This window comes from Canis lupus, chromosome 10 (assembly GCF_003254725.2).
Source record: "Canis lupus dingo isolate Sandy chromosome 10, ASM325472v2, whole genome shotgun sequence".
Classification (NCBI taxonomy): Eukaryota; Metazoa; Chordata; class Mammalia; order Carnivora; family Canidae; genus Canis; species Canis lupus.
The window spans coordinates 45,489,778-45,514,478 of NC_064252.1; the positions used below are offsets into that span (position 1 = coordinate 45,489,778).

The window sequence follows — 24,701 nt, forward strand, 5'->3', positions numbered from 1 at the left end:
AACATTTATCAATGAAACTATCTGTCCCTAGGCTTTTCTTTGTAGGAAGATTTTTGATTACTAATTGAACCTCTTATTATAGGTCCATTCAGATATTCTGTTTATTCTTCACTTAATTTAAGTAGTTTGTGTTTACTTAATTATTTGTCCATTTCATCTGGGCCAAGTTGTTAGTGTGTAGTTGCTCCTACTTATTCTCTTATAATCACTTTTCTCTAAGGTTGGTAGGTTCTTTTTTATTTCTGTTAGGTCAGCAGTCATATTATATTCCCTGTTTCATTCATGAATTCTTTGTTGGTCAGCCTAAGCAAAAGATTTGTCAATTTTTTAAAAAAGATTTTATTTATTTATTCATGAGAGAGACAGAGAGAGAGGCAGAGACACAGGCAGGAGAAGCAGGCTCCATGCAGGGAGCCCGATATGGGACTTGATCCTGGGTCTCCAGGATCACGCCCTGGGCCGAAGGCGGTGCTAAACTGCTGAGCCACCCGGGCTGCCCCCAGATTTGTCAATTTTGTTGATGTTTTGAAAGAACCATATTTTTGTTTCATTACTTTCTCTGTTCTCAATTTTATTTATTTTTACTCTAATTTATATTATTCTTTCTACATCTGTTGGATTTGGTATTTTGTGCCTTTGTTTTTATTTATTTCAAAATATTTTCTAAGTTTTCTTCTGATTTCTTACTTGACACATTGGTTAGGGTTTTTTCCCCAAGTTTTGGTTTAAATTCCAGTTGTTAACATACAGTGCAATATTAGTTTCATGCGTAGAATTTAGTGGTCTGTCACATGCAGCACCCAGTGCTCATCACAAAAGTGCCCTCCTTAACACCTATCAGTTTTTTAACCCATCCCCCTGCCCAACACTCTTTTCCTAATCATCAATTCATTCTCTATATTTAAGAGTCTGTTTCTTGGTTTGCCTCCCTCTCCTCCCCTATGTTCATTTGTTTTGTTTCTTACATTCCACATATGAGTGAAATTGTAGGGTATTTGTCTTTATCTGAATTATTTTGTTTAACATAATACTCTCTAGCTCCATCCACGTTGTTGCATATGGCAAGATTTCATTCTTTTTTATGGCACACAGTTCCATTGTGTGTGTGTGTGTATCACATCTTTATCCTTTCATGGGATTTTTAAAATTTCCAGGTACTTTTTGAGTTTTCTAGTGTATACTGTTACTAATTTCTAATTATATTCCATTGTACTTGGATAATACATTCTGTATGACTTCCATGTCTTTAAAGTTATTGTAATATGTTTTGCTTATTAACACATGGCCTATCTTGCAGAATGTTCCATGTGCATTTGAGAATGTATATTCAGTTGTTGGATGAAGTGTTCTGTTGATGTCTAGTTGGCCTCTAGTGTTATTCAACTGTCCTTATTTCTCTCTTGATCTCTTGCTTAGTTTTTCTACCCATCTGTTTCCTAGTTTTTCTACCCATTTTTGAATGGTTTTCTACCATTCAGTTTTTGCTTAATGTATTGTAGAGCTGTCTTACGAGGTGCCTATATATTTGTATTTACTATGTCTTCTTGATAGATTGATCCCTTTGTCATAAAATGTCTTTTTTCTCTAGTAATAATTTTTTAAAAGTCCATAATTGTTTTAATGATTGTCATGGGGACTGATATCTTAATTTATAACACTCTGGTTCAGATTAATACCACCTATTTTCAAATACTCTTCCTACATTCTTTGTTCTCTCCTCTCCTGGGACACCAGTTGTACATATGTTAGTAGTTTTGACTGTATCTCTTAAATTATTGAGACTTTGTTCATTTTTCTTCATTCTTGTTTCTGTTTCTCAGGCAAGATAATTTCAGTCTGTTTTCAAGTTTGTTGATTTTTTCCTTCCACTTATTGAAATATGCTGTTGAGTCCTTTTAATGATTTTTAAATTTCAGTTATTGTACTTTTTATGCCAGATTTATATTTTCTTTTCATAATTTTTTCTCTTTTTAGTGACATTTTTCTATTTGGTGAGACAACAGTCTCATATTACCCTTTAGTTTTTGTTTTGTGAAGTTTTTGTTTGCATATGGTTTCCTTGACTTCTAACATGCTTATAGTAGCTTATGTAATATTTTTGCCCAGTAAGTCCTGTCTGGACTTCCTCAGGGACAGTTTCTATCCATTGCACTTTTTCCTCTGTGTATTGGCCATATTGTGCCTTTTGTTTTGTTTTGTTTTGTTTTGTTTTTTATATTGCCTACAATATTTCACTAAAAACTAGAGAATTTCAATTACTATTTTTTAGTTTGATTTCTCTTAAAAGTTCTAGCTCCTTAATATTTTCTACATTGTGAGACATCATTTTCATATTTTCCTTTAGTTCTTTAGGCATGGTTCCTTTTAATTCTTTGAACATTTTTAGTACAGCTAACTTAAAGTGTTTAGTAATTCCAACATTGGATTTCTCAGCAGCACTTTCTATTGACTACCCCTTGTCCTTTGCATGGGCCATATATTTGCCTGTCTTCCAACTTTATATTGAGAACTGGGCATTTAAAGTAATACATAATGTCGCAGTTGACCATCAGATTTTTCCCCTCCTCAGGTTTTGTTGTTGTTGCTGTTTGTTTCTTTTGTCCTTTCAGAACTAATTCTTTTAAGTGTGTCTTATTTGTCCTACATGGTCACTGAAGTTGGCTTGGTTAGGCTTATGGTGAGCCAGTAATTGAACAGAGATTACCTTAAATGCCTGGAACCAGTAATTCTCCCAGTCTTTGCTAAGAGGCTCTTGGAGCACACCTTCAATAGTCAGGCAGTTGACAGTTAGGCCTTAGCCTTTACATCCTGCTCACACAAAAACCTCAGGGTCAGTCAGGTATGAGAGCATTCAGGCCTTCAGGTCTTTGCTGAGCATATACATAGCCTCCTTGCACACATGGCCTTTTAGATTACGTGGAAGACATCAGAGCTTTGTAAAGCCCTCATAGACATCTCATTCCCAACTTTTCCTTTTAAAAAAAGTTTAGAATTAGGTTATTATTAACCTAATTGGTAACCTAATTAACTGTAATCTACCACTTCAGTCTACCTAGATTCTCCCAATGGCAACATCTTGTCAATACTACATTATCATGATTTGGATATGACATTCTGATAGTTGTTTAATTTTTGCCATTCTAATAGTGTGGTCTGAGTTTGCATATTCCTGATGGCTAATGATGTTGAATGCCATTTCTTGCACTTATGTGCCATCTGGATGAAATGTCTGTTTCTCTCTTTTGCCTTTTTTTTTTTTTTTAATTTTTATTTATTCATGATAGGCACACAGTGAGAGAGAGAGAGGCAGAGACACAGGCAGAGGGAGAAGCAGGCTCCATGCACCGGGAGCCTGACGTGGGATTCGATCCTGGATCTCCAGGATCGCGCCCTGGCCAAAAGCAGGCGCCAAACCGCTGCGCCACCCAGGGATCCCTCTTTTGCCTATTTTCTAATTGGATTTTTTTTTTCTATTTGGTTTTGAGAATTGTTCATATATTTTCTTTAGATTCTATCTAGCCCTTTGTTGAATATGTGTTTAGATAAATTTCCACCTTAATTTTCACCTTTTTGCCCTTTTTGCCTTTCTCTTAACAGTCATTGGAGTGTAAAAGTTCTAGATTTTGATGAGGTATACTTTTTCAGTTTTATCTTTCCTGAATTGTGCTTCTGTTGTCAATTCTAAGAATTCTTTACCACCTTCAATTCTGAAGATTTTCTCCTCAATTATTTTTTTTTAAATGCTGTAGTTTTGCATTTTAGATCTGTGGTCTGGGATCCCTGGGTGGCGCAGTGGTTTGGCGCCTGCCTTTGGCCTAGGGCGCAATCCTGGAGACCCGGGATCGAATCCCACGTCAGGCTCCCAGTGCATGGAGCCTGCTTCTCCCTCTGCCTGTGTCTCTGCCTCTCTCTCTCTCTCTCTGCGTGACTATCATAAATAAATAAAAAATTAAAAAAAAATTGTTTAGATCTGTGGTCCATTTTGAGTTAATTTTTGTAGAGAAGTGATGTCAAGGTTCTTTTTTCCTTTTTTCTTTTTGCCTGTGGATGTCTAGGTGCTTTTTTTTTTTTTTTTTTTTTTAAGATTATACTTCATCCAATGAATTGCTTTTGTGGTTTTTGTCAAGGTGGCCTATTTGTTTGGGTCTACTTCTAGGTTTTCTGTTTTATCCAAGTGATTTATGTGTCCATTTGTATGCAATATTGTGCTCTAATGATATAGGTATAGTAAGATATAATATCTGTTAGAGTTATTGCTCTCACTTCATATTTTTGAAGATTGTTTTTAGTAATTCTAGGGCTTGTGCCTTTACATCTAATTTTTATTTATTTTTATTTTTCTATCTAATTTTTAAAATAAGCTTGTGTTAGTCTACAAATAACCATTTTCATAGGATTTGTGTTAAAACTATAGGTTGGTATGGGAAGAATTGGCATTTTTACTATTTTGAGTCTTCTGTGAACGTGGTATATCTTCACATTTATTTTGGTCTTAAAAATTTTTTTTTCAGGGGGATCCCTGGGTGGCGCAGCGGTTTGGCGCCTGCCTTTGGCCCAGGGCGCGATCCTGGAGACCCGGGATCGAATCCCACGTCGGGCTCCCTGTGCATGGAGCCTGCTTCTCCCTCTGCCTCTGTCTCTGCCTCTCTCTCTCTCTCTCTCTGTATGACTATCATAAATTAAAAAAAAAAAAATTAAAAAAAATTTTTTTTCATTAGCATTTAGTATATTGGTATATTATTCTGTACGTGATACCTTACATTTAATATCTAATTATTTCATATAGTATGATGGTTTTAACTTTGCTTTCCACATGTTCATTGTTAATATAAAGAAATGCAATTGACTTTTGGGTTTTGACCTTGTATTCTGCAACTTTGCTAAATTTGCTTATTAGGTATATGAGGTTTTCGTTTGTTTGCTTTTTGGGTCCTTAGGATTTTTACATAGACAGTTATGAACTTGCAGATAGGGATAGTGTTATTTCTTTTCCAGTGTATAGGTTTTTCTTTTTCTTGCTTTGTTATAGTGACTAGGACTTGTGACTAGAACTTCTAATGCTATGTTAAGAACGGCAAGAGCCACATCCCTGATATTCCCAGTCTCATTTTTTAATCATTAAGTAAGATATTACCTGAAGATTGAGGTAGTTCTACTTTTCTCCGATGTTATTGAGAGTTTTTGTCATGAGTGGGTATTGGGTTTTTGTCAAGTACTTGTTCTATTTCAGTAGATATGATCAAGAAATTTTTCTTCTTGGGGCACCTGGGTGGCTCAGTAGTTGAGCATCTGCCTTTGGCTCAGGTTGTAATCCCAGGGTCCTGCTTCTCCCTCTGCCTATGTCTCTGCCTCTCTCTGTGTGTCTCTCATGAATAAATAAATAAAATCTTTAAAAATTTTATTTTTCTTCTTTAGCCTGTTCATAGTGAATTATATTGATTGTTTTTTAAATTTTAAGCCAGTCTTTACAACTTAAATCTCATTGGTTATGATGTGTAGTTTTTTCTATATTTCTGGGTTCAATTTATTTATAGTTTGTTGTACTTTTTTTGGGTCCAAGTTAATGAGATATAGTGGTGCAGTGTTTTTTTTTAATATTGTGTGCAGGAATTTTTTGAAAAAAATTAGTGACATATGTAACACAAAATTTACCATTATTTTTAAGTGTACAATAGAGTAGCATTAATTACATTCATGTTGTGCCACTATTACCATTATCTGTTCCAAAACTTTCTCATCATCGCAAAGACTCAGTAACCATTAAGAAATAACTCCCACTCCCCCTTACTTTGGCCTCTGGTAACCTGTAATGTACTTTCTGTCTCAGTGAATTTGCCTATATTAAATATTTCATTTAAGTAGAATCACAATATTAGTCATTTGTGTCTGTCATATTTCACTTAGCATGTTTTCAAGGTCCACCCATGTTTGTAGCATGTATCAACTTCATTCATTTTTATTGCTGAATAATAATCCATTGTATTTATATACTGTGTTTTGTTGGTCCATTCATCTGTTGATGGACACTTGGATTGTTTCTATTGTGGTAGGATACTATTTAAATTTTTAATTTAATTTATTTTTTAACTTGGAAAAGATTTATTTAGTATATTTCTTAATTGGAGTTCGATGTGCCAACATATAGCATAACACCCAGTGCTCATCCCATCAAGTACCCCCCTCAGTGCCCATCACCCAGTCACCCCATCCCCCTGCCCACCTCCCCTTCCACTACCCCGTGTTCGTTTCCCAGAGTTAGGAGTCTCCCATGTTCTGTACCCTCACTAATATTTCCCACTCATTTTTCTCTCCCTTCCCCTTTATTCCCTTTCACTATTTTTTTATATTCCCCAAATGAATGAGACCATATAATGTTTATCCTTCTCCGATTGATTTACTTCACTCAGCATAATACCCTCCAGTTCCATCCATGTCACAGCATTTGTCATTTCAAATGGCTAATATTCCATTTAATATATAGACACCGAGGCTTCTTTCACAGTTTGGCTATTGTGGACATTATTTATTTTTTAAAAGATTTTATTTATTAATTCATGAGCGAAACAGAGAGAGACATAGGCAGAGGGAGAAGTAGGCTCCTTGCAGGGAGTACGATGTGGGACTTGGTCCTTGAACCCGAGAACATGCTCTGAGCTGAAGGCAGACGCTCAATCGCTGAGCCACCCAGGTGTCCCTAAACTTTTTAGTTTCGTAGTCAGTCATGCTGTTTAGGTTTATTATAGAGATCCTTTTGTGACCTATGGTTACAGAAACAGCATAATGTTCAGAGCCTTTATATTGTTATTTTGGTTTTTTTGTTTGTTTTTTTTTTATTTATTTTATGATAGTCAGAGAGAGAGAGAGAGAGAGGCAGAGACATAGGCAGAGGGAGAAGCAGGCTCCATGCACCGGGAGCCCGATGTGGGATTCGATCCCGGGTCTCCAGGATCGCACCCTGGGCCAAAGGCAGGCGCCAAACCGCTGTGCCACCCAGGGATCCCTATATTGTTATTTTGATCTGCTTGTTTTATATATTGTCTCCGGTACTCCCCCTAATTTACCTGCTTGTGCTAGGGAGGAATAGTAGGATGTGCTTCTGTGTATTAGTGATTTTCTGTTGCTTGTTTAGAGTAATTGGTGGTTCTAAGACATTTTAAAACTTAAGTTTACTGATCTTTTTGTATAAATTGAGCACTTCAGGATAAAATGAAAATTATGATATTTTATCATAAACTATAAAATTAATTAGAAAATATATGTGCCTCTCCTCTTTGGATGTAAGATGTGTGTCTGGCACATCTGAGTTGCATAAATCTGTATTTTTGAGTTGGAATAAATAACATGGACACAGCCTTTTTTTTTTTACGGAGTTGATAATATTGAGTGGTCTTGATAAAATAGAATTTGACATGTGAATTCCTTTGCATTTTTAGTGTGGGAAGAAGACAACATATATTACATCTTTCAGATAAGAAAATTAATAAGGGGTGAAATAAGGTTTCAGTCAGACTATCTTTACAGATAGAAGGGATTCACACAAATCTAGTACAGAATGTTTAAAAATGTTTATCAGTGAGCATTTGTTGAAATAAAATCCTGAGCAAGTGTAACTGTAAAAGGGATATTAATAATATCATTAACAATAATGAATTCTGAAATAATAATGCCATTATTTTAACCATTTTTATTCTGCCATTTTTCAAACTTTGTGCTAGATGACAAGCAAACCAGAAACTAGTACAGATTGTCATGAGTTAGAATGGGGCAGATGATAGAGCATCCAGGACTGCCTGGAGCAGTTCAGGAAAGCCTGGTTGAGGGATGGTGTTCGAGGGGAGACTTGAAGAAAACAATAGCCGTGAGAATATTCCAGGCAGGGTGATTGTTTGACACAGGATTTGAGTGCCTTTCCAAGTCCTGCCTGTGTGGCCCTTTTTTTGCTTTCTGGTTATTAAAAGGTCACTTACTTTACTAGTCCAACCTCCTCCCTTTATGGAGGAGACCATGAAGGCTAGAAAGTAGAGAATCAATGATTACAGCCTAGGATCCCAATGCCTGGTACACACACACACACACATACACACACACACACATCCATACCCATATGACACATATTTCTACTGCTTGTTTATGTTCATTGTTTTCATCAATTATTTTAGAAGATGTAGGGAAACGGGCAGATTGTAACATTCAGGGGAAAAAAATCTCTAAAAGAAAAAAAATCATAGTAGAGAAAGATTTGCCTTTAAATTGAAGGTATTGGGGATCCCTGGGTGGCGCAGCAGTTTAGCGCCTGCCTTTGGCCCAGGGCGCGATCCTGGAGACCCGGGATCGAATCCCACGTCGGGCTCCTGGTGCATGGAGCCTGCTTCTCCCTCTGCCTATGTCTCTGCCTCTCTCTCTCTCTCTCTCTCTCTCTGTGACTATCATAAATAAATAAAAATTTTAAAAAATAAAAAAAAATAAATTGAAGGTATTTTTCTTGTGTCATTCATTACTAAATAAGATAGGGAAGTAAATGAACTCAATTTCTCAACTTCTGTTTTGAAAGTGAGTGATTAAAGACCAACACATGGAGATTTTTACACTGTATGGAAATGTCTTTGTTCCTCTTAGACATCATGAGAATGTGGGTGGTTACAGGGACCTTAAAGTACATCTTATGGAGCCCAGCTTTGCAGAGTTAATGCCTACAAAATCATAAAAGCCAGAAATGTAAATCCTTTCCTTCTTTCCTTACTTGTTATTGGAAATATATGCCTAATTTTAGAAATTAGGTTGCTTTAAGGTGTCATTAGTCATAATGCCAAATTTACTTTGTAAGTAAATAGTGATGGGTTTAGAACCATAGATTCTGGGGTCCTTTTGCTGAAATTTATAGTCTTATCTCTAGCCACTTTTCTTGCTTAGTGACCTTAAGCATAACCTCATTGTACCTGCTTATTTAAAAATGGAACCTGTAATGTCTGGGTCATAGGATAGTTTGAAGGTTATTAATAATAATATAGTGATGATAATTATTAGATGTTCTCATTCTATTACATAGGTTGCTGTTTGAACTGGGAAACATTGGGACAGTTTGGGATTCACTTAAAATATAAAATTAGGGGGAAAACTTGAGAGGAAGTAGATGTACGTTATGGTTTTGAATACAGAAATGAAGGAATTTGACTTACTTTGGTTACTTTTTTATTTTACAGCCTAACACTGTTAACACTTCAAATGATTAAATACTTATCTAGTGTCAGTTTTGGTTTTCTAGGCATAGTTTGACATTCTTATAACTGGCTATTTAAAGTAAAATATCTTAATTTATTTCATGCCTGAGTTGAATTCTGTTCATTTCTTCATCTTTTAAGGGAAGCTGATGATATATAATACAATATTTTCCTTTTAGGACTTTATAAAACAGTGGCTGTTACTGATTATTTTCAACTAAGGTAATTCATGGTTTTTTTTTTTTTTTTTTAAACCTCCTAACTAAAAATACTATACAACCAAATTATTTTGCTGCCTTATCTTTATATTGGTAAGTTCTCCTCAGTTAGCTAAAGGTGTGATCTAGCTTGATGATGGGGGAAGTTAGGTGATAGTCATTGTCATAACTCTAATAGCAACCTCCAAATAGATCATGTTTTGTTTCTGGTACCTTTGTACTGCTGACTAGATGGAAAGCTTCTAACTAAGAGCTCCTACTCTTTTTGTCTCTTCATTTGTGAGCATCTGGCTATTTGGTTAATTCTTGTTAATTAATTGTGTTCTTACATCAATAAATCTGTCTTCAACAGGAGTATCACAAAAAGATATTTTCTAGATCATCTAAAATCTCAGTTTATGTTAAAAGGTGGAAAAAGGGGTTGAAATGGGCTGAGTGAGCTAGGCAGAGCCTTTTACCTTCACAGTGTGAATCTGAAACCAACTACAAGCTTTCACTACTAGATAACAAACCAGAAAGAGATCATTTGCATCAACAAATGCAAATACCAATACTTCTATCTGAGCAAAAGAGGTGGGATTTCACTCACGCGCTCAGTATTTGAGTATTCTCTACATACTAAGAACTGATGGGGACTGTGCAGTGGAGCAGATTGGCACAGTGGTTGAAGATACACAAGAAATGAAGGACAGGACTTTCCCAAAATAAAATTGGGGTATGATTATTAGAACAAGGGAAAAGTGATTCTTGGGAGGCTGGAAATACCATCCAGTTAGGTAATGTAATCTAATCTCACCTTGCTACTTGGCTTGCAGCTTTAGTCACACTGGAAAAGCCAGGTATGTGGGATGAGACAGTAAGCTGCTTCTGTGATGAATACTCAAAGACTAATAAAGAGGAATCAGTGAATGTTATATTAAGCTAAATGAAATATCATTGTTTCAGTTTTTTAAAAGTCAGCTTTTTTGTTTGTTTATTTATTTAAGTAATTTCTACTCCCAATGTGGGGCTCAAACTCAGAACCCTAAGATCAAGAGTCACATACTCTTCCAACTGAGCCCAGCCAGGCAGCCCCAAAAGTAAACTTTTTATTTAAAAGTTTTAGATTTATATTAATATTTTAAAGAGAGCACAGAGTTCCCATTCGCCCACCCAAACCCTATTATTAAAACCTTACATTAGTATGGTACCCCTTTTTTTTTACAAGTAACAAATGAATATTAATATATGATTATTAACGTCCATATTTTATTCAGATTTCCCTAGTTTTTATCTAATTTCCTTTTTCTTTTCTAGGATCTTATCTAAGATAACACATTACATTTGGTAGTCCTGTCTGCTTAGGCTGCACTGGTCTGTGACAGTCTCTTAGACTTTCCTTGTTTTTGATGACTTTGACAGTTTTTAGTACTACTCAGATATTTTGTAGAATGTTTCTTGTTTGGGATTTGTCTGTTTTTCTTATGATGTGTCTGGGGTTATGTGATTTTTGAGGAGGAAGACCACAAAGATAAAGTACCATTTTTATTATGTCATATCATATGAAGGGTACATACTGTCAGCATGACATTTTGCTGGAGGATGTTGACCTTTATCATCTGAGTTAACATCTGTCCAGTTTCTCCACTGTACAAATACTTTTTCCCCCTCCTTTTCATATTGTTTTTTTTTTTGGAAGGAAGTCCCTGTGTGCATCCCACATTTGTTAATGGATGAGAAGTTATGCTCCATCTTCTAGATACATAAATTATTTAGGGTTCTGCCTGGGAGTTCTGTATCTTCTACCCCATTTATTCATTTATTCAATCATTTATTTATGTCAGTATGGACCCATGTCTATTAATCTTCTATTTTGGGTTGTAATCTAACACTATTGTATTGCTCAAGTTCCAGGTTTGGCCATATGCAAACTCTTTCTGTTAATTTCTGACATCCCTTTGACAGACTCTCATCAGTACAGGATTTTTTTTTGGGGGCGGGGGGGGTTGATGCTTAGCACTTGCTTACTTTCTGGGACCATAAGGCACTCCAATTTTGTGATATATATATCCTGCCCTGGTCCTAGATTGAGCCATTTCTCTAAGAAGCCCTGGTTCCTTTTATTGGAGAATGGTATTAGAACCCAAGATCCATGCATTAGGTCTACATTATGCTATTGGGGTATCATTGCTCCTAGGCCCTTTCAACTGACTAAGCAAGAAAGTATGTATATGTATACTAACCCCTGCATATACACATATTTATAAATATTTCTGTACATAACTGTATATTAAACTAAGTATAAGTTCATACTGATGTTGCCAACTTGGTTCATTATCATATGAATCATTATAGCTTCTTCCCCTTGCTTTTGTGTAAACTCTTACTCCAGTAATGAGAAGTCTGACTTTCACTCTCCTTGTATTTAATTGTTCAGTTCCAGTGTACATGTATAGTGACATTAGAATTGTTAATCCAAGCTCCCATGGGAAATAATTGGGGTATAGTGCTTATGTACAATTTCTTTTTCTTTCTTTCTTTCTTTTTTTTTTTTTTAAGTCTTTTACCTTTAGTCTTACAGTTTCTACTCGCTTTTACTTTACTTATGTCAGCACCTTTCTCTACCCTCCACTTCAGTAAGGTGGTTTCATAGATTTGTAATATAGTTAAATTATTTTGTCATTTCATCCTGGGATCCCTTGATCTCCTAAAGGATTTTTAAATTGCATACATTAGGGTCACTCTAAAGTTCTGTTTCGATGAATGCATAGTGCTGTATACACGCTACCATTCCAGCGTCATACAGAATAGTTTTACTGCTCTGCAAAATTTCCTTTGCTTCACTTACTCACATCCTCATTACTCTTCCAAAACTTCAAGCAACCTCTCGTCTTTTAACCGTTTCTGTAGTAGAACCTTTTCCAGAATGTCATATACTTAGAATCAAACAGTATGGAGCTTTTTATTTTTTATTGCTGAATAATACTGTTGTATAGATATACTATAGTTTATCTATCTACTCACCTATTGAGGAACATCGTCGTGATTGTGTCCCATTTTGGGGAATTATGAATGGAGCTGCTTATACAGAATGAAGTGCAGATTTTTGTGTGGGCATAAGTTTTCAAATCCGTTGGGTAAATACCTGTGAGCACAACCGCCAGATCATGTGCTAAAAGTATGTGAACTTTAGAAATATCTTGTCTTTGCATTGTGTGCCGGTTTTTGGAATGGAATAATCTCCTCTTGCCATTTTCCTTGCCCATTCTCCCTCCAAGGCTCTTTTGACTGTTGATTCCAAGTCCTGTCATTGCTATAAAAGAGCAGATGATAGAGAATTTTGGTTTATCATTTTTTTTTTTGGTAATGGAATCCTCTAATAATCTTTTCCATGTGCTTGTGATATTTTCAGTTATCTGTGGGTGAAAATAATCAGCTGCATCTAAATTTGACTATTTTGTACTTTCTGGCAGTATAGCAGGAATATATTATGCAGGTGGCTTACACAGCCTATAGGTTGTTACAACTGCTTTCTAATTGGATTGCATTGTTTTATTTGAAAGCATTTCATAGTTGCCAAAATCTTGAAAGATTGTATTTTCCTCTTTAACCATCAAGCAGTATGTTTTTAAAAATATATAATTGTATTTGTTAAATTTAAGGTAAAATATTTATTTAAATCAAATTTATGTTTCCATAAAGTGATAGTATGTTTTGTTTTCTTCACAGCATTTATTCAGTCGGAGAGCATAATAGAAGTGCTACGTTTTGATGATGGAGGGTTACTACAGGTAATTTTATTTTAAGTTGAAAAATTATCTCAGTGTCAAACCTTGAATAATATCCGATTGTTATTTATCTTTAAAAAATGTAACTGGTTCCTGTGAAATATATTTTATGAGCTTTATATGCAGACAGGTCAGCTGAGTCATTAGTAATAATAAAAATCTCCTTAGCTATAGGAATTATCTTTTAAATTCAGTATTTCTTGGAGGGGTGTTAGGTGTTTAGGTGAGGAGAATCAGATCAGGAACAGTGGAATTAGTGGTTAGCTCTTTGAGTGTGGAGCCAGTGAGTGAAACACTCTGTTCAGATGTTGGACCTCAGAATATTTATCTGGAGGAAGACTTCTCTAGAGTATAAGTTCTGTAGATGTACATCTATATCATCTTTCCACTTGCCATTCTAAGCCATATTTTTAAATATACATAAAATTGGAATCTCGTGTCCTTCCTTTCAGACCTAGCACAGATACCCCATGAAGCCTATTTTAATCTTCTTAGCTAAAAATCAGTTCTAGAATTTCAGAGCTGAAAGAGAGAGGAAAAGCATCTTAACCACTCCTCTGATTTTTTATGGCTGAGATGTTTTCCTTCTTCCAACCTGTATCATATTCTGTGCTTGTTTTATAGTATTTACCACTTTTGTAATTATAACATATGCTTTCAAGTACCATCTGTTTGGTAGCATAACTTACAATCTTCCCAAGGTTTAGTTTAAGAAAGTGCAAAAGATTCCATGACTTTGTGGTAATGGGGCCGGTATTAGAATTATTGTTTTCTCACTCCAGGTATGATTGTCTTTCTCATATGTGATGCTGCCTATAATGTGTGTATTTATTTAATTATAATTAAATACATTACTTAAATTGCTGTGAAGAAATATTCCTTGTAACTTATAATAATGAAAGGAAACTAAAAGTTAGATTAAGGCAATAGAAAAAAAATAATTGTGCTAGAGACCTGAAATAAAATTTCTGTTTGCATTTTATCATAAATTTAGATTTCAGACAATAAACCAAATAAAGAGAACAAGAAAAAAGTGATGGGTTTTAAGGTTCTTTTTCTCTGACAATAAAGCAAGTAAGTGTTCTGAATGATAACTTTTTCCCTGCTTCCAAATTTTTAAATAAGCATATTATTCATACCTTTACGTAAGAGATGTTGAGAAACACAGCAGGCAGTGTCTGCATGATACTTGCAGAAGTCTTTGTACAGCCTTTTATATTGAAAAACTGAATAAAAACTAAAGATATATAATCTCAAATTTTATAAAGCTACCTTACTAGAAAATGAGCTTAGTGTCTCTTTTCTAGTTTTTAAATCTGTTGCAAGGTGAGAACTTAGAGAACCGATAGGAATGACTATTTTAAATATCTCCCTTTAGGTGGTTTGCAGGATCTGGATAACAGGCAAATCAGGACTGAATTTCTGGAAAATTCTCCTTTCTTTATTGATTGAAGAAGGATCCATGTCTTTTAAGAACTAGACATCTAGGTTGCAAGTGGTAATTCATTTTGAAAATTCTGGAGCTTGATTTGTGTTTTTATTGGGGGAGGTTGTGAGTCCCTGTCTAAATAGACTTGGATGTGGAAGAGTTTGACGGGGATGTGACTTGCTCATCCTCTTTGAGTTTGCTGAAATGCTTGGACAAGAGCTTGATTGACACCTTGGTTAAGACCTCAGAGTTCTCTGGCAAAGGTAATTTTAGACAGGAACAATGTTGAGGACAGGTGGTACCAGTTGGTTATCTCAGCCACACTGAAACCTCACTAAGATTCCAGCAGAATGTCTAATGTCAAGATGCTATATATAGTGTATTTATCCTCAAGTAGCAGAATATAAGATCCTTTTAAATAGATATGTGTAAGTTCATTTTAATACTGAAGAACATGTCCTAGAAATAACAATTTTGATGTTGACATAATGTCATTCTTTCTAATGATAATTTGCCAGTAGGTTAAACTATTTCTTAAACAACTCCTGGATTTCTTATGATATGATTAGAACAGAAGTGTGTACATGTAGCATTCCTATGGCAGAATATATATCAAATTTTTTTCAAATTAAATTAGAACTAAGTCAGGGAGAGAGTCAAAGCAACAGCCTGTGTTGCATTATGTAAAATGAGAATTTTGCCTGAGAGCATTGCTTCCCAAATCCTGAATTTTATGTTACATTCATGCAACTTGGCTCATAGTAACTTTCTAAGCTCTGAAAATTAATTGATGATAAGTCTATAAAAATTGCCAAAACTCATAAAAATTTTGCTAGAAACTTTGGATTTACCTTCCTTGTTTTTTAAAGATAAAATGAGGCTCATAAAAATTAAATAATTTGCTCAATCTTCACTTACTAGAGCAGCAATCCAACATCTAGTAAGTACCCAGACTTTTCTGCTTTCAAAGCTCTTTCCACAGCACCATGCATGTGCAGTTCCTCCCAGTGTATTGCCTAGGTTACCACTAGGTAATCTAATCCTACTAGGTTATGATTAGAACTCACAGTAATCCTCTTAGCTCATGTTTTCTGTAGTTGGTGCTTTGGCTGTTGCCATTCCTGTTTGGCAAGGCTACTAAAATTTGGTATATAGACTATAGAAAGATGAAACAATTCCTAAGAGGAACACAGACACTGAGGATTCTGCTTCTCAACAGAAGACTCATTACCATAGGAGGTGCAGGTCAAGAAGTATCTCAAACCATCATTCCAGTCCTAACTGATCTGAGTGGTTGGCTCTTCTTGACCCATTCCTTTGATAGATTATAAGATTGAATAATAAAAGATACTCTTAAAAGCCTTTACCTGTTTCCTAATCTAACTTTCTTATAAACAAATAAAGATAAAGCCTAAGGAAAAGACTTTGTGTTTTCCTTTTTCTATCTTCTTCCATTCCAAATGCCTGCCTGCCCTTCCTTCCTTCCCCTTACCTTTGTCCCTACCTCCCTTCCTTTTTTCCTTCTTCCTTCCTTCACTATTCTACCAGAACAATAAATAGAATTTAAAGATGTTAGAAGGCAAGTTCCGTAATGTTCATGAGTTGAAAAATACATGTATGCATAGCTTTGTTTTTTAAAACTCATAACTATGGAACCACATAATTTTGTTTTCTCATTTTGGTCAAGAAACAAAATTTTTTTTCTTGAGTGCTCATTGTATGCTCATTGGTTGTTCTCATAACTTGCAGGCATCTATTATGTGTACTCATTACCTGGCTTTCAGCTACATAAGGCAAGAATAGCTAGAACTGGTGTTTTTAAAGTATTTGTTGGAGTCTCAACTAGTTCATTAATTGGCCTCAAATTTCAGTACTAAAAGGGGTACGAGAAGAATAAGAAGCAGTTTTGATTCCAGAGCTCTTACACTTTATATTTTCCACGGCTTTGTTACCTGAAGTAACAAGGTTGCCTTAGAGGAATGAGATAAATTCCTAATTGTTGTGCTTAGAAGACAGTTCAGGTCTAAGAGATCTTTTCATACACATGAGAGATAACAGGTTCCACTTCTCTTGTGCCCCCAATATTTTAGCTGCAGGACTATGTTAGTAAGCCAAAGTTCATATTACAGAAATAACTTTTCTCAGTCCTCTCAAAGGAAGGTTGAGGAAAAGATTGTGGAAAGTTTGCCTTCTATTCTGTGTTAGGTTGGTGGGGAAAGGACTGCAGAGGCCTTCCTTAACTAGACAGTCATTTGCAACACACCAAAACACTCAACCGAATAAGCAAGCAAACATGTTTGGTTGTCTAGTAATTCTCTTGTTCTTGGGTGAGCTTATATTTGTTTTTTTTGTTGTTGTTGTTGTTTTTTTTAAAGATTGTATTTATTTATTCATGAGAGATGCAGAGAGAAAGAGAGGCAGAGACCTAGGCAGAAGTTGAATCAGGCTCCCTGTGGGGAGCCTATGTGGGACTGGATCCCAGGACTGGGGGATCATGACCTGAGCCAAAGGCTGATGCTCAACCACGGAGCTACCCAGCTTACATTTAAAAGGTACTAATTTTTAAAGATAGCCATTGTAAAACTTAACAGGAATTATAAAGAGGCTACTGGGAATAACTTGAGCTCCTAGACAAGTTTTTTTAGTTTCTGTAACTAAATGGCTTGAAGTTGAAGCCATTGGAAGCTCTGCATTCTGTAAGATGAATCAGGTTCATTCTAGACGTAGGCTAGTATAAATGGTTCTAACTATTCAGTTAGGGATCCTATATTATTGAGTTGTCTTCTAAGGAATGTAAAGATGTCTAAGAATTTTATTTCTTTTTCTTTAATTAAGGTGTTTATTGTGAGATATAATTCATACGTACATGCATAAAATGTGGGGGGGTTTTGCAAAGCAAATACCTATAAACAACTACTACCCCAGTTAAAAACTAAAAACATGCCAACACTCTCCTAAGTTCCCCCCTGAAACTCTCTCCCAGTCACTATCTCCAAAAGTTGGCCATAGTCCTGAAATTTATGATAATTTCTTTCCCTAGAAGTCTTACCTTCGGAGCATGTGTCTCTGAACACTGTAGTATTAGGGTGCTTGGGTGGCTCAGCAGGTAAGCATCTGCCTTCAGCTCAGGGCATGATCCCAGAGTTCTGGAATTGAGTCCCACATCGGGCTCTCTGCATGGAGCCTACTTCTTCCTCTGCCTGTGTCTCTGCCTTCTCTCTGTGTCTCTCATGAATAAATAAATAAAATCTTAAAAAAACTAAACACTATAGTATCATCTGTTTTTTGAAGTTCATACAATTTGTATTATTTTTTCCAGCTTTTTCTTAGTGTTACGTTTCTAAGATTCTCTGTGCTGTTGAGTGTAACTGCGGTTATTCATTTTCCTTGCTGAATAGTATTGCATTATATGAACATGCCCCAATTTGTATATCATTTCTGCTGTTGGACATTTCATTTGTTTCCAATTTTGGCTGTTATAAGTAATTGCTATCTTTTTGGTGAACATACGTATTTCTGGTAGAGTTAAGTGCAACTGCTGGGACATAGGTTTTGAACCTTCTATTTTCATACATAATGCCATATGGTTTTCCAGAGTACTTGTTCCAGTTTACAGTCCCATCATCAGGAATTGCTCTGCAATACTTCATATGTTTTTTTTTTTTTTTTTTAACATTCTGAAGTGTAGGTCATGGTATCTTACTGCAGTTTTAATTTGCATTTTTCTGATTCTTAATAAGGTGGAGCAACTTTTTATGTTTATTTTACCATTTGGATATCTTTTGTGAAATCTCAGTCAAATCTTTTGCCCTATTTAGCTTTTGGATTGCATGTCTTTCCCCCTCTTGTTTGATAGGAGGTTTTTTTTTTTTATAAATCCGGATACAATTCTGGTGTGATATATATACACACACACACACACACATACATATACATATATATTAGAAATATCTTTTTTTAATCTTTTTTTTTAAAGATTTTATTTATTCATGAGAGACAGAGAGAAAGGCAGAGACATAGGCAGAGGGAGAAGGAGGCTACCTGCGGGGAGGCCGATGTGGGACTCAATCCCAGGACCCGCGATCATGACTTGAGCCAAAGGCAGATGCTCAACAGAGCCACCCAGGTGCCCTATTAGAAATATCTTTTCTACTTGGTGGATTACCCTTTCCACACATAATGGTGACTTCAATGAACAGAAATCTTTTAATTAATTTTAATTTTAGTGTAGTTTAAGCTTTTTTTCCATTATAGCTTACACTTTTTGTGAACTGCTAAAGAAATATTTTCTTATCCAAGGTCATAAAGATATTCTCCTGTATTATTATCTAAAATATAGAAGTTTATTGTTTTGCCTTTCACAATTATAGCTGTAATTCTAACAAATTGATTTTGTTATTGGTGTGAGGTCATGGTTTTATTTCTCATATACATATTCACTTGTCCCAGTACACTTTATTGACTGTTCCCCAATATTTTCTTTCCCCAGTGTTCTTCAGTGACACTTTATTCATAAGTATCCATGTATGTGTGTGTTTCTGGGCTCTCTGTTACCTCTTCTGATCTATAAAAGTGGTAATTCATATGACTTAATGTAAAATGTAAAAATGCAGGTTTTTTTTATATATTGACTATTACTCTGCAAACTAGCTAAATTGCTTATTGATTCTAATAACTAGTTAGATGCTCTGGATTAGATCCATAAACTACTATAATCTGAGGTTTATAATGTGTTTCTCACTTTCCAATCCTTTTAGTTTTTAATTCTTTTTCTTTACTTTATTGGCTACAACCAGTATGATGTTGAATATACGTGGTATTTAGTAGGTGTCTTTGACCCTACTTTGATACCTCATCTCAGAGATAAAAGCTTCAGCGTTTCACTGTTAAGTGTCTTGTTTATTATAGTTTTTCTCCACCCTCCGCATAGATCTCCTTTATCATATGTTGGGGTTCTCAGCAAGATCCTGAGACAAAGTTAAAGGAGTACTAGAGATTTATTGGAGGGCTACTGCCTGTGAAAAGTAAGGGGGAGGAAATAGGATTGGGTAGGAAGAGCTTCAGACAGTGATACAGAATCTTGACCAACTCAGTGGAGAACTCTGAACAAAGACTGCTTTTTGGAAGTATCCCACATTGGACAGAGGTTGTCAGGCCCTACTACACCTGCTGGGCCCATTCATTGGCTGGGAGTTGCTCAGAAATAACTTGGACTTATCTCAGTTACTACAGTTGATCCCAAAGTTACTATAGTCAGGGGCTGATAGCTAGCACCATTTTTTCATAGCTAGATGGCAAGTCCTTCCTCTTAGGGAGATTTGAGCAGTATATATTAAAACTATTGATAATCAAAGGCAAACAGATACACTGTAAAATGTAAAGATCTGTATTATTATCTAAAATAATAATCCTGGGTGGCTCAGTGGTTTAGCGCTGCCTTCTCAGCCCAGGGCATGATCCTGGAGACTCGGGATCAAGTCCTACGTCAGGCTCCCTGCATGGAGCCTGCTTCTCCCTCTGTGTCTCTGCTTCTCTCTCTCTCTCTCTCTGTCTCTCATGAATAAATAAATAAAATATTAAAAAAAAAAACACACACACAAAACACAACCAGAGACAAAAGAGAAGACCTTCAAAGAAGGCTAGAATTAGCTCACAGCTGACCTATAAACTGAAACAATAGGAGGCAAAAAATAATAAAATTTACTGAAAACAAATTAAAACTAGAATTCTATACACAGTGAAAATATCCTTATATCCTTTATGTGTAAAAAAAAAATTTTTTTTCAAATAGGAACATAGAAAATTTATCACCAGAAGATTTGCACCAAAGGAAATAATGGAGAATACTTTTCAGGCTGAAGGTAAATGATCTCAGAAGCTCAAAAATGCAAAGGATAAAGAGCATTAAAATTAAAAATATGTAAGGGCACCTGGGTAGCTGACTTGATTTAAGCACCCGACTCTTGATTTCAGTTCAGGTCATAATCTTGGGGTTGTGGGATTGAGTCCTGAGGCAGGTTCCTCTCTCAGTGGGGAGTCTGCTGGATATTCTTTCTCTCTTCTCCCCCTCCCTTCCTCTGCCCCCACAGATGTGTGCACATGCTCTCCTTCTCTCTCTCTAAAATAAATTTTTTAAAAAGATTTATTTATTCATGACAGAGAGAGAGAGAAGAGAGAGTCAGAGACACAGGCAGAGGGAGAAACAGGCTCCATGCCAGGAGCCCGACATGGGACTCGATCCCTGGTCTCCAGGATCACACCCCAGGCTGAAGACGGCGCTAAACCATTGAGCCACCAGGGCTGCCCTAAAATTAATAAATCTTTAAAAAAATAAAAATGTGGATAACTAAATGTATACTATATATAGCAATAATAATAGTATCTTGATGAATAGAACATGATGGTATTCTAGTATTATTAATACTAGGTCATAGGAAGCTTGGCAGCTTTTACCTGGGTCTCTTGGACCTCTAGAAATTGGGACATTTCTTTTGGGACCCAGTTGGCATGATATGAGGATCCTAAGCCACATAAAGAGCCCCCATTTGGTCCTGCAGTCAGTGGTCCCAGCCAAGTGCCCACCTACCAAGCATCATCACTTTCCTGCCACTGTAGATGAGCAGCACTTTTAAGCCTTCAGATGAATCAGCCACAACTCACATCTGGCTGCAGCCGTTTGAGAAATATCAAGTGAGATCTAACCAACTGAGTCTAGTCAGCCCAAAAGAACATGAAGGATAATAATAAAATGCTGTTTTAAGCTGTTAAACTTTGAATTTATTATGCAGCACTAGATAACCAGAACACTTAATATCACCTAATACCTGGTTGATCTGTATCAGTTTTCTTCCACCATTTCAAAATTCTTTTTCACATTTGGTTTATTTAAATCAAGATCCAAGCAAGGTCTATACATTGCATTTGGTTAATATATATCTTTTTTTTTTTAATATATATTTTAAGTATCTTTTAACCCACTTCCCCATGCCATTTTTTGTTGTTGAAGAAACTGGATCATTTGTCTGTAGGATTTCCTACAACCTAGGCTGACCTAATACCATCTTCTTGGTGTAATTTAACATACCTCTCTCGTGGATTTTCTATCAAGTGTTAGCTAAATACAGAATATCAGATTTAGATTAAATTTTCTTTTTTTGGCAAGAATATTTCAAGGTAGTTTTTTTGTATGACAAAGAATATAGATTTTTCTACCTTTAGGGAAACTTTAGATCTTGGAACATCTTTAGTAATAAGTTTTTGTTACCATGAGCCCTTGTATCATACCTGAGTTAATGCTTCAAGGTGGGGGCTGGTCATCAAAAAAACCAATAATGTGTTTAGAGGGTTTGGACTTTGAACCATCCCAACTGCCTCCAAGAAGGAGAAGTGGGCTAGAAATTGAGTTCAATCACATAGGTAGCCAGTGATTTAATAAATCATACCTTTGAAATGAATCTCCAATAAAAACTCTGACACTGAAGCTGTATAGAGCTTCCTGGTTAGTAAGCACACTTATGTTCCAGGAGAGTGACATACTCTGATTCCATGGAGAGAGGGCATGGAAATTCTGTTTGGGGGCCTCCCAAGACCTCACCATATGTATTTCTTTAGAAGAAAACTAATTCGAGAATAGTTCTGAGTTCTGAGCTTGAGGGGGAGGAATAATGGAAACCCCCCAGATTTGTAGTCAGTGGTCAGAGTGCACATGGCTTAGACTGTCTAACTTGTGGTTGGTGTATGAAGTGCAGACTGTCTTGTTAGGGACTGTGCCCTTTAACCTGTAGATTCTAATGCTAACTTGAGGTGGTTAGCATCAGAATTCTGTTACAATATACCAGTAGTATTGTATATTTTTTATTGTTTTTTATCAGAAGACATGTCATGTCAGGTTGGTTTTCTTAGATTTTTAGGTCAAAGATTTTCATATGTAGGGATTTAAATTAAAAAAAAAAAAACATTACTCTTGTTGCTCTTCTAAACTGGAAGTTGCCAGACTTTATGTAAAGGGCAAGTATTAAATACTTTAGAGTTTGTATGTGAAATGGTCTGTGTCCCAACTACTCAAGTCCTGTCATTTTACTATGAAAGCCGACTGTGTATAAGAAATAGTCACAAAACTTATATTTGCCAAAAACTGGTGCCAGGTGTAAGATTCTGGGAAGATAGTGAAGTAGGAAGCAGCCGGAATCCTTTCCCCATGTAGACAGCAGTGTATTGGTAATATTTATCTGATGTCTTTGAAAGCTTACAACTTCAGGGGAAGGCTTAGGAGTAAATTGAAGTAAATTTTACTCATTTCAGTTCTTAGTACAGAAGGAACTACCCACTCCCACCCTCTAGTCCTGTAGCAGGTAGCTGTGCACATGTGCACTGAACAGCTTGTACATAGCTTACAGGAGCCATGGTGAGCAACAAAGGAGTTTATCCTTGAAATACTGGGGATCCATGCCCTGATCGCTACTTCTGATCTCTCAAAGGTATAGACAAAGAAGGTAGCCATTGTTGCAGCTCCACCCATTATTAAAAGTTCTCCACCTGAAGTAACCCAGAAAATTTAAAAGGCTAACAACCCCCCCCCCCTTCTTTTTCTCTTTTTTCCCTTTTGGGAGCCAGACATTAATGAGTAGGACATTCAAAAACAATTGCATATATGGGGGAAATTAGAAAATTACTACAAATGTTCGGGGAAAGCCTCAGGCTCATGGAAGACTAGAAGAGCTTAAGTTTGGCATAGATGGAGCCTACAATAATCAAAAAAGCAAAAGCAATAAAAACAAGAAAAGCAAACCCTATGAAAGGGGAAGAATCTGATGTCCAATTACTACATTATTAGATTTACATGTGCAGTTTTCTATTTTTTTTTTTAAAGATTTTATTTATTTATTCATGAAACAGTGAGAGGGGGCAGGGGTAGAAACATAGGCAGAGAGAGAAGCAGGCTCCACGCAGGGAGCCCGATGTGGGACTCGATCATGAGACTCCAGGATCACACCCTGGGATGAAGGAAGGCATTTAACTGCTGAGCCACCCAGGTGTCCCACATGTGCAGTTTTCAACAGAAAAAAAGAACAATGGTACAAAGAAATGGAGCCCATTCATGGGGAGAAAAAAAATCAACAGAAGTTGTCTCTGAAAAAGTCCTAATGGCAGATATACTAGACAAAGTCTTTATAACAGTTTTCTTAAAGATACTCAAAAAGCTAAAGGAAAATGTGTAGAGAAAGTCAGAAAAATGATGTGTAAACAAAATGGAAATATCTGTGAAAAGATAGAAAAGAAAAAAAAAACAAAAAAGAAACAAAAGAAAGAAAAGAGTTTCTTTTCAAAAAAGAAACAAAAAAGAGTGACATCAGTATGCAGATTCCTTCAAAGTTGAAAATAGAGCTACCCTACAACCCAGCAATTGTACTACTAGGTATTTACCCCAAAGATACAAATGTAGTCATCTGAAAGGACTTCTGCACCCCAATATTTATAGCAGCAATGTCCACAATAGCCAAACTATGGAAAGAGCCTAGGTGTCCATCAACAGATGAATAAAGATGTGGTATGTGTACACACACACACACACACACAATGGAATACTACTCAGCCATCAACCCCCACCCCCCCACCCCCAAAATCTTGCCATTTGCAGTGACATGGATGGAACTAGAGGGTATTATGCTAAGCGAAATAAGTCACTCAGAAAGACAATTACCATATGATCTCACTCATATGTGGAATTTAAGAAACAAAACAGAGGATCATAGGGGAAGAGAGGGAAAAATAAAACAAGATGAAACCAAGGGAGGCAAACTGTAAGAGACTCTTAATCATAAAAAACAAACTGAGGGTTGCTGGAGGGAAGGGGGGAGGATGGGGTTACCAGATGATGGACATTAAGGAGGGCACATAATGTAATGAGCACTGGGTATTATATAAGACTGATAAATCATTGAACTCTATCTCTGAAACTAATAATACACTGTATGTTAATTTAAATTTTAAAAATTTTTAAAAGAAAAAGGAAAAAAAAGTGACATCATCAAGATGGCAGAGTAAGGAGCCCTGGAGTCTCATACCTCCA

General features: G+C 36.0%; 1 protein-coding gene across 1 annotated transcript in view; it reads left to right on the forward strand.

The window, feature by feature from the left end:
• The window catches only part of TMEM131 (transmembrane protein 131), a 227,704-nt gene that overhangs the window by 47,702 nt on the left and 155,301 nt on the right, over positions 1-24,701 (forward strand). Inside the window, exon 2 of the mRNA XM_025464690.3 lies at positions 13,145-13,206. Within this exon, the coding sequence (XP_025320475.3) occupies positions 13,145-13,206 (62 nt within the window). The remainder of the gene's footprint in view (positions 1-13,144; positions 13,207-24,701) is intronic.